Source organism: Anthonomus grandis, chromosome 7, assembly GCF_022605725.1.
Source record: "Anthonomus grandis grandis chromosome 7, icAntGran1.3, whole genome shotgun sequence".
NCBI lineage: Eukaryota > Metazoa > Arthropoda > Insecta > Coleoptera > Curculionidae > Anthonomus > Anthonomus grandis.
The window spans coordinates 25,892,041-25,903,432 of NC_065552.1; the positions used below are offsets into that span (position 1 = coordinate 25,892,041).

The window sequence follows — 11,392 nt, forward strand, 5'->3', positions numbered from 1 at the left end:
CCTAGGGTGGGATTTTAGATCTTGTTCCATTGATATGGTATGGCATTTCTTGAGGTACGGCTTGTATTCCAAGGACCTTTAAAAAAGGTCCCGAAATAATAGTCATTCTTTAAATATTGACATTTAGTTGCCCAATAGTTACAAAAGTAAGATTTTTTTAGTGTAGATCACGTATTAGTCACTACGCCACTGCTCAACATGACCTATTAAAGATGTCATATTTTTATTTGTTAATTTTATTCAGTTAAAAGTGGTCTTGTGTTTGCAACGTAATAATTATAATGGCTCCTGTGCTATCGACGATAACTTCACAAGTAGCAATTGGCGTCGGAACTATTGCTATAACTATAATTAGTAAGCTATAAATAATTTTTTATCTTATTTTTGAATGAACATAGTGAATTACATAGGCTTAGCGACACCTTGTTTATTAATCACCATTATTTAAATAATCATGCAGGTCAAGGCAACTTAATCAAAGCACATACATATTTTGAATAAATATAAATTTTCAAAAAATTGAATTGTTTCCCCAACAATATTCTGCGATTTATAAAGTCCTTGGAGAAAGCACAAAATATGAAGCCATCTTTCCTGAGTCATTATCAAGAAAATTTAGCAATAATTATTCAAATTTGCAATAAAATATTTTATTATATCTTTTCTTTTCAACTTATTTAGTTGTATTTTGTTTGCATACCAGTAAAACTACATATTTTTCTCAGCCAAAGACTCTTGTGCCCTAAGCAAATTGTTTATGTTTTCAAGATAACTAATTTTAGCTGCATACCTTTATTTTTTTCAGATAAAATATGTAAGTATATAAGATAAAAAACAAAAACTTTTAAGAAAATTTTATTGAATGGGTTCATGAAGAAATCTGCTATAATTTTCAATCACTTATCTTCAGCTTAAAAGAACTTTTAGTGGTGTCCTTAAGACCTCCAAGTTAACACAATTAGCTGCTATGCCAAGTATCTTTCAAAACGAAATATATGCCATAACGATGGCATAACACTGATGGCAGAACAATGAATTAGTAGCCACATGACTGATAAAACGGTAATTATCTGCAAAACTGAAAGCAGAACGACAGGCAGCTCTTGCGCTGTCAAGACCAAACCTCAGGTCAAAACTGGTGCAACAATGCCATTGCACTGGATACTGGTCACTGTCAGGAAGCAGAAATCCGTTATGTAGAGCATGCAATCATGAAGACGAGACAATGGAGTCCATACTTTGCGATTGCCCTGGTCTCTCGTCAATACGCAGCAGTATTCTTGGCGTATCTTGAAAAGAACAGAGGGTCTCTTGGCGACGTTGTAGCTCTCGTTGATTGGTTGTGCTGAATGACGAGCTGAGAGAGAGGACCCCTACTTCTACAATAGAGTCGCACAATGGGCCTACTGAGGTCTAAGTGCAGTGGTATTCGCACCACCACAGATACGGGCCAGATGGTGGTCTCCTTAACTTCACAACCCTTTAAAAGCAAACAACATCTGGTTTTGCATTGATAAAAATACTGATATAGAATATGTCACAAAATTCCCAGCGTTTTTGCAATTTAACGTCGTCAGAAACCAGCCTCATACTTTAAATGGGTTGGTCTCAAGTCTTCGTCAATTTTATAAATATTTTATAACCATCTAGCAGTCAGATCTAGGATATGCAGCAACAAGCCAGGCTACATAAATAGAAAGCTTCAAAAAAAATAAAGATGCGAGGTTTTTGGCCATGCAAAAAGCTTTTTTAGTATAATTATATTACAAAGTTGGGTGACAAACAGTACAAAATATTAATATAACGCCGTACTATTTAAAAGATTGTACTAATAGCACTTATTGAATATTTCGACCACGTATTCAATCGCTAATCATTTGGCATCATTGCGGTTCAATGTGCTTTCTATAAACCCACCTGCAACTTTATGATAAAGCTGCCAACGTTAATATCCGATAATTTAATTACTAACGAGAAAATTCGAAAAGACTTATAGGCAACATATTGAACCGGGCTGATGCCAAAGAATTAATAAAAAATTCTGTATTACAAGAAATATGCAGAGAAGAAATTTAGTTCAGTCATGTTTTAATGTCAAAAAAATGGCAACATTCTGATTCAAAGTGCTGTTTATAACTTTCCAAGTTGTCAATTGTTAATTTGACAAGTCATTTCCAAGTTGTCAACTGTCAATTGTGAACATTAAATCCATTATTCGATGCTACGATGCTTACGGAAGGCTCGTAGAAATCACATTGAGCCGCAATGTTGCTATTATTAAAACGTAACCAATCGGACCAAAGTTTTTATGTGGTTCGAGATGCTGTCCATACATTTTTTTAAAATTATTACGTCAATGTAATTAGTATTTTATGTTGAATATAATTTCTGTCAGTTGTCAAAGTCATCAAATCTGATAATTGCATGTATGCAGATTATTCCAGAAAGTTATAGGAATATCTGAACGAACTAAATTTTATACCATTTTTCAAGGAATATTCTTTTACGCATTATGCATATTATAAAGATTGACTTTGTCGAAGACCTTGTTAAAGTCAGTATATAAAGAATCTGCTTTAAGATATCAGGGCACAGACAAAAGTACTGGCTAAATATAAGAATATAAAATGTATGGAAGCAAAACTTTAGACTTCTATTTAGGAATTGATCATGTCCTTTATTTATTTAGATAGAGAGAGTTGAATGCTCTGTCCACTGTTCCCCAGTTATATCAATAACTTCAAGATTAGCGCAAGTACTCATCACCGTGTGATGGTACTTAGTTACCTTTGGATTATACAACGAGGAAAAAAAATGTTGCATATAGATTGGCTATATTGTGGCGATATTCTATTGCAGCATCTTTAAGATACATTGCCTGCAGAACAATACTAGTTAATAACGTATATAACAGAAAAATATTTAATATCAGTCATCTTCACTCTAAATGACTTTTTCACTTAGCCGCCAAGTTGAAATAGGCATAAGAGTAGTAGAAATCTGTAACATTTTCAATTGTTTTACATAATATACCGAGTATATTATTTTTAAGATAACCATTCTAGCCTCTGTTCAGAAAATGATTGCACCACAAGAATCAATTCAATTTTGCATCTAGTGAAATGCAAATATTTAAACGAATGGGACTCCGGGTGGTCCTTAATAATGACTGGGGTGTAAAAATGGCGTCTTAAGTACTAGTGACCAGTTTAAACACCCGCCGGATTTTGTGTCTCTTTAGGAACGGTAAATGTCTAGTGAGACAAGTATAGGAGCCGCCCATGTGTGCCTTATCGTGTCACATGCCCGGTGCTTTGGTCCATCTCCTCAGTGTCTTGCTTTTAAACAAATTCTTGCGACCAGACAGCTACAGATTACATTTCTGTACGGCCTCCATACTCCAAGGGCATTTTTCCTGTACGTAGTCCTCATTGTCTTGGATTGTATCGAAGGATACCGGGCGGAAATTTCATGATGTTTAGGCTTGCGAAACGTTGGACTCGAATTTTTGCTATCGCCGCACGTCAGTTTTTCAATTCCAATCTGCCGGAAAAGCATGCCTTGCTGGCTGTTTCGCATTACACTTACAGACAGCTTCTATATAGACTCCTCTTCCACTTCTTGTATTGTGACATGATGTATGGCCTCTGCTTCCTTTCATCTCTCATAGCAAAGGGTTTTTGGTTTATATGGCAACTCGGTAAATGTAAGAGCAAATATCGATTTGTTAAGTGAATATGTATATCACGATGAGCCTTACAGCCAGTAATCTGTTATCATTACCATGTTCGATCGCTGTTCCTTCTGATATCTATAGCTATTATATAGGGTGTGGCACCTAAGATTTGCTGATGATCCGACTTTACTTGGTGCTCAAAAAACTTTGCGCCAAATATGTAATATTGATCATTGTCTAATAGTTGTCAGTTCTGTTCATCCAGGAGACTTATTAAAAAACATTAGTTAACGCAATGGCGAGATAAGAGCACGCATTTTTTGCCAGATTATCTAACCAGCTAACCTTTTGGAATTGTATAGTATCTTATTTATTAAAGTAATAACTAAATCGTCTATTAGACATAGGAACAGTGTACACGTGTACATGCCGACCATAAATTAGTATCAGGGAAAAATGTAATCTAACCTAACAAAAGTGACTCCAATATAGATCTTTCAGGTGGTTTCAATAGTGTAAACTGCTTTTAAGGTGTTTAGTGTTATATTTCAATATAACCAAGATATCACTAAAGTAGATAAAAATAAATCTAATTAGTGCTCTGTATTCGCAGTCTTCGGTGAAAGCTATTGATCATCTTGTAGGTAATTGATGCGCTTGAGACAAGGACAAGGAAGCGCATGCTAAAGATTCCCTGGAGGTTTAAAGAACAATTATATCAATTTCTATTCCCGTATTCTTACATTTTTTGGACCCACAAATTGCAGTGAGCGATTGGAAAAAGGTATTGTACAGGCATAGCAATGTTAACAAGATTCATGGCAAAGCCGATAATCACCAATTCGTTGGGTGGATGTAACTCGTGACCTATATTAGAAGCTACTCTTTCGCAAGTAGCTCGTGCAAACCCTATTGTGCCAAGCATAAATTCATTACCTTGTTCAAAACTAAGAAATTTAAGTAGCTATCACTTAGGAGACCGCTTTAGGCCATTTTAACAACGTATGTGCCTTTGGTTCTTATTTATTCTCTGATCCATATTTTATTTAAGGTGGTCTAATATTAAAAAAGATGCTTCGAGAAAAAGTCCCTCAAGAATGGCAACAGATTGGCACCATTACAAAGTTGTACATCTACCCACTCAAAAGTGCTAAAGGCATCGAATATGATACTCTGGTGGTTACTGAGAAAGGGGTCACAGAGCCGAAGAAAAATGACAGCTCTTTGACCCTAAGGGATAGGTAATAAAATTTAATAATCTTATTTAGTATAATCTGATCTTCTTTGTTAGATCTTTTGTGATGTACAAGCCAGATGTCAAGGAAATCAGAACGGCCAGGCAGCTACCAAAAGCCTTTCTCATTGAGATTAGAGCAGCGGAGAGGGGGGTGATTCTGAGTGCTCCTAATCAGAATGATATTTACATTAGCATACCTGAAGTGCAAAATAATGTTGCAGTGTAAGAAATCATGACATAAATAACATATTATCATTTGCTACAAATTCGAAGGTCAATATTTTCAACTATACATCATTTCATCAACATTCAACATATTCATCAACTTTCAAATCTCCAAAAATAATAAACTCGAAATTTAAAAAATGCTAGAAAATAATTTTGCATTTAGACTTTCTCTCTTATCCTCCCAGTAAGATCTGCCACTTCTGGTAATGGTAATCTTTGAAGTGAATTAATTTTACCCTCTCTTCACATTTATTATTGTATATGATTCCTATTGTGAATAAACAAATAATTTAAGGACATACCATCAAAGGTCTATCATTCATGCCATGCAGGCTTGTCTCAATCTTCAATCCCATCTTGATTGGTTTATGAGTGCTGTAGTCTAAGTAATATGGTCCTAAATCCATCCAAGATAAATATGCCTGTTGATGTAAATCATCATTTAAATTGCCCTCAAACTGGGGATCCTCACTCTGAAAGATCGTACAGTAAAAGATAAAAAACGCTTCACTTTTCCTCCACTCTGGTACCTGTCCTCAGGTACTTAAACGTGTGAATTTTTTTGTTATTATAAGACAGAATTAATTATTAATACAACAATCGTGGCATTTAGATCATTAGTAAAATAAAAACTCGATCCAAAAGTGGATGGAAATTTATTAGTAAACTTGGGCATGTTTGAAACATTTATGAATTTCAAAGCTTAAAAATTAATCGGAATTCAGTGAACGTTTCCATAAACTTTATAACGGACATTTTGGTCTGGAAAAAGGAACTGCAGAAAAAGCATATGGATGTCGAGTATCGTTTTTAGTTAAATTGAAAAAAGAATAAGATTAATGTAGTTTGCGTTCACAAGGCGCGAAGTTGCGAACATAAACGTATTAATAGCAGTTATTAATTCCCGTACTTAACACAAGATCGCGTGCTAAAATATGCTCTGGTACCTAAATCTAGTGTGGACACGACGGAAAGTTGAAATACATATCGCATAGGAACTTGTTATTTAATAAGCCCAACGATTTATCATATCTCTTTCCAACCTGTTATAAGATACTTTCCAAAGGCTGGGAGTAAAAGGGAGAGAGTTATTGCTACTAATTGACCATTAAATCATCAAGAAAAAGTAGCAACATTTTCCAACAGTTCAGTTTTTTTCTGGATATCTTCATATGTCAGAACTTTTCTAACCTGATCACATGATCTCCGTAAATGTTTATAAATATTTAGACATCCGAACGTGATTAATTTATTACATGAATAACCATTTTTTTTTGTTATAAAAAGAAACTCCTTCCTTAACTTTTTTCAGTATCGTTCCGACACAGTACATTTGGCAAAGAAGTGTTTATTTGTACAGATTGTGGAGACGCTGTCGCCAAATGGTTAAGTAATTACTTACTGGGAGAAGATAAAGGATTAAGGTTGGGCTATGGCAATGGTAGTGTAAAGAGAGACATCCGTAGCAGTAATCAAAAATTGGCTGATTATTACACCAATATGGATAATAAAATGGCGGTTAGTTTTTATTTTATTTCTTCTTTTTTTATTACAGATAGAAAATACGATTTGGCATATAGCATTCTTTGACCTACACAGCTTTGAAGCTAAAATTTAGCACCTACTAAAATAATATATTAAAAAAATTACATTCAGGCAACTCGACTTCTCAGACAAAAATACTCGAATGTGCGATAGAAAATCAGATCCTATCATGTGTCCATCGAAGCTGATGGGAAACGTTCTATACTGAAACTAAAGAAACCGTAACAATGTAGAACTTGGTGGGTAACTTGCTAGAACAAGGAAGTTTACTGGACCAAAATGTGACAGTTGAAGAGACTCGAGAACTTCTAACGTTCAGAACGGACAAACTGAGAATAATGATAAAGCTTCAAACGGAACACATGGCAATTGAGGCTTAATAGAATTGGTGAATACAACGGAGACCTGACGTACCATCTTTGCAAAAGCAAACCAGAAACTGTAAAAAAAATGCATTTTACCCAGGGCACTAATCACAGATGAACAAAATACGATAGCCGCAAAAGAGCTGTACAGTGGCAGAGACGTGTTGATTGATAACGGAGTGAGCTCAATAAGTCGCACTCGTAAGGGCACAAACGGCATGGAACAAACATTAACTTCGTTCTAAGCTAATCAAGCTCCAGTCAAAAGTTTACGTCCATAGGAAAAATTGCTTGTTTTTTGAAAATCTATAAAAGAAAATATATCAAACTCAAATAGTACAAATATACTAAATAAAAGAAATAGAAGAATAAAAGAAAAGAATACTTATCAAAGAAATTCAAAAGACAGAGCAGAGTAAAAATAGGAAGAGTAAAAACGAAAATTCGCTGCAAAAGTGACCCGTCTCATTATTTAAATCAATTTTAGAAAGAATCTTATCCTACCTCTGTACAGATTGTTGTATTTAAGAAGAAGTTTTAGCTTATAAATTTCATTGTCATTGTTATATGCAAATAATATATTAATTATTAGAGATACTATGGTTACCATTTTATATTAACTAGAAATCAAAGAATTAGATCAAAGGGACAAAACTCTTTTTATTTCAGGGAATTTTCAGCGATCTAGCAGCTTTGCATGTTGTAAATCAAGCGACCATAGATGACTTAAACCACCATTTACCCGATGACCAACAAATTACTTTCAACAATTTTCGGCCGAATATACTAATTGAAGGTAAATAAATGTGGAAAATATTGTAGCGTTTTAACCCTTCAACTGATTTATTACTCACTTAGACGTTACTAGAAACCTTTATTTACATTGTATTTAGTTCAATTTAAAAGTCGCGGCAATATTCCTTGCTAGCTAGATAGACTATTAATTATTCCTTGCTAACTAGTTAAACTATTATTCCGAAAGATTCGCTAACCTTCGATGTGTCTCCAGAGCTGTCGTACGATTTGTTCGATACTTGCGCCACCGTAATGGTTCCGGAATGACGGAGAACAGCTGGTAAATTCGCAAGGGATCAATATCGTTACAATATTAAATAATATAAGTTAAGCATAAGGGATGGAAACTATTCTGTATAATTGATTTTATACTTAACACGTACTATACTTGTGTATAAAGCTAATATTATAAGGTACTACCCTACCAGCAGCTCCGCTCGCGTGGTAGAAGATGGTGAGAACTGGGAAGTTAACATCTGTAATAAAAGACGAAAGATTTATTCATATTCCTCATATAAGAGAAATATATCGTGGTATCATCAGCAAAGAGGATTATTTCTACACAATATACTATATTCACTAAGTCATTGATGTAGATGAGCAAGTGGGACTTAGAGCAGAACCCTGTGGGAATAATAAAGTTGCTACCTGGGTGATTCTAACCACCAAATGACAACAAATAAATTTTTGCTTGATCTGTCAAATCAAATGCCTTTGTCAGATCATCAACTATCTGAATTTATGCTCAAAACTTTACTTTTAAATACTCATATTATAGAATAATTATGATTTGTAGCCCACAATATATTTTACCAATAGCCAAAGGAGGTTAAGTAAATGTTACAACTATAATAAAAAATATATTTTTTCTATTTATTTAAATTTTAATTGCTATACGTATAATACTGTACATGGATACAAGGAACACGGATTCACATTATTACGCTCGATAGATCTTTTAAAGGCCACGTATGATATATTTAAGACTATTAAAAATAATAACTTAACTCTCCTGACCCTTTTAAACTACTCAAACGAGTTGAAAAAAATTAATCGCACTTTTCTTTTGGTAATTCTCAAATATTTAGATTTCGATTATTGTACCTGTAAGCAAATTATGTGCAAGGTAGAAGTCAGAAAGTCGTGCTAATGCATCTAAATCCATACAACTGTCCTTTGGATTTCCACAAGGAATCTGATTGATTTTCCATTTTGGGGTCCGTTATTTTTATATTATATACTTCCCAAATGGCAAAGTTTATCAAACATTCCAAAGTTCATCTAGATGCAGACGATACGCAAATATACAGATCTTGTCGAATGGACCAAATTTGGGATTTTGTCAAATCAAATGAATCAGGCTCTTCAGATACTGCTTCCAGTGTCACAAAAACATTGCTGTATATCCCCTAAAATCTTGGGTTTTAATTTTTGGTAAAACTCGTATACATAATTTGAAAGATCCCTCTATCTCAGGAAAGAGTTTGTCTCGAGAGAGGCCTTTTGGATGCCCTTTTGTCGGTATGGGGTTGATTAAGATCGTGATAGTGTCGACCATGTATTTTTCATATAGAAAAACTCTAGTTACGTCTCTGACGGGAATGTAGATTGTTAACATCGTCTAGACCTCATCCTCCCTCTCTTCTCGTCAACATTTGGAGTATTGATGGTTTTGAATGATGACAACTATGTTGTCATAAGGCTGCGTGTAAGTCTTTTAATTTTTTCCAAATAAGTTTTCGGGCATTCGAGAATGCTAAATGAATAAGTCAATACAGGCATTGTATAGGCGTTAAATGAATAAGATTACTTGCTTTTAGTTCGGATTTAAGTAAAAACTCTACCCGTTCTGTAAATTGGTCCTTAATCATGGTTTTAGTTTTACTTAAAGACAAGTAACTTCGAGTAGTCTGGCATGTTGAAAACCCAAGTACTTGTATGTTACCATTTGGGAGCTGAACTTGAGATCTATATTGGTACTCTTCTTGATGTTTAGAGTCATGCATTTATTAAGACCAAATTCTATATGGATATCACTGAAGCATTTTTGAATAATGTCCAGCAGTTGTCGCATTTGTTGTTGATTTGAGGCATACAGCTTTATATCAACCATATGCCCATATGCGGGAGGTCGGAGACAATACAACTGATGTTTCTGTAGGTCTTAATTTTAAAACCATCATTTTATCTCATTTAACATGGTGATAGATAATGGGTTCACTGCGAGGCAAAATCACAATGGACTTGGAGAGTTTCCCTGGTAAATTCCCCTACGAACATATATTTCTTCACTTGCTATGTGGAGGTGTAGGTTTGTCCACTGGGTCTTCATTATGGTGGAAAGAAATGTTATTATGTAGGGTATATTTTGTAGATCTCCTCGTTATTATCATTATTATTAATATTATTCTTAATAGTACTGCCTGTAATGTAATACATAAGTTTTATACGATTTGTATAAACCATATTATACAAAACGTATTATACCTTCCCAAGCTAGGGCATAATTCAATAATTTGCTTCTTAAAGGTCCTGAAAAGTTTGCTGAAGACGACTGGTTATATGTAAAATTTGGCGAAGTTATTACCAAAGTGGGTTTGGAGTGTTTGAGATGTATAGAGACCACTATATCTTCCGATGGAGTGATGAACAAAGAAAGACAGCCGCTGAAGATGTTAGAACAGTATGTACAAAAAAGTCTACTATGTGTTTTCAGCTTTTACAAATTAAATAATTTTTTTAGATATAGAAGAACAAAAGGTCCGTTTAGTAATGGAGTTATGGGTGCCTATCTAAGAGTATTAAAAACTGGAGTAATCCATAAGGGAGATCCCGTTTATATACCAAAAACTTTGTAAATACTTTTTCGAAAGAACATGTATATTGTAATTATAATTTTACGAATAATAAATAGGTACTCATCGGTTTTACTAACAGCTTTATATATAGGCTCAATCAGAGTTTTGTATTTTACAATTTTTTGAAAATATCAGTTACGGAATTAGTAATACAAATTAGTGATATAGTTACAAATGATACATATACTTTGTAAACGATTCAGAATATTGCAGTCTTCGTTTGCCTGCCACCATTTTCTATCCTAAAAATGAGACCTCATTCAAGTTTTAATAGTCAATTCACTTATTTATATTACAGCGTTTTCACTATTCACAAAAATTGTTAACTCATATAATCTATTTAAGGCTGCTCATTCTGCAAACTCATGCTGATCGTCCTGGAATTACTAGCTCCATGGTTAGCAAAATTAGACATATGGTTTGCTATGCAAAATTTATTCAGAATAGATCATAGAGTTGTAAAACGTCATAACACACAGCACATAACACGACCTAGTTTCTACTTGAGGCATCCGGTATAGAATTTTTTATTTCAAAAAACGCGCAATAAATCACACGCATTAATCGATTTGTCCAAAAAAATAAAATAAAAGAAGAGAAAATTATCTGAATTTTAAATGAATTTGTTACTTTCATCGTGAATGTACTTTATATTATAGATGAAACAGATATAAACTGAATTAAATAT

At 34.0% G+C, this 11,392-nt stretch overlaps 1 protein-coding gene across 1 annotated transcript; it reads left to right on the forward strand.

Annotated features, from left to right (window-relative positions):
• The first annotated feature begins 187 nt into the window (after positions 1–187).
• Positions 188–10,776, forward strand: LOC126738625 (mitochondrial amidoxime reducing component 2-like). Its single transcript, XM_050444050.1, has 7 exons — positions 188–354; positions 4,728–4,917; positions 4,968–5,135; positions 6,470–6,659; positions 7,721–7,847; positions 10,376–10,529; positions 10,590–10,776. Exons 1-7 carry the CDS (start codon positions 282–284, stop codon positions 10,702–10,704), a joined length of 1,017 nt encoding a protein of 338 aa, XP_050300007.1. The 5' UTR covers positions 188–281; the 3' UTR covers positions 10,705–10,776.
• The last annotated feature ends 616 nt before the right edge of the window (positions 10,777–11,392 follow it).

Bases quoted from the DNA above. Each gene is read 5' to 3' on its own strand.
- LOC126738625 (XM_050444050.1), top strand. From the start codon at position 282: ATGGCTCCTGTGCTATCGACGATAACTTCACAAGTAGCAATTGGCGTC. The intron at 4,918-4,967 runs GTAATAAAATTT...CTTCTTTGTTAG, and splicing joins TCTTTGACCCTAAGGGATAG to ATCTTTTGTGATGTACAAGC. The intron at 7,848-10,375 runs GTAAATAAATGT...TGCTTCTTAAAG, and splicing joins GCCGAATATACTAATTGAAG to GTCCTGAAAAGTTTGCTGAA.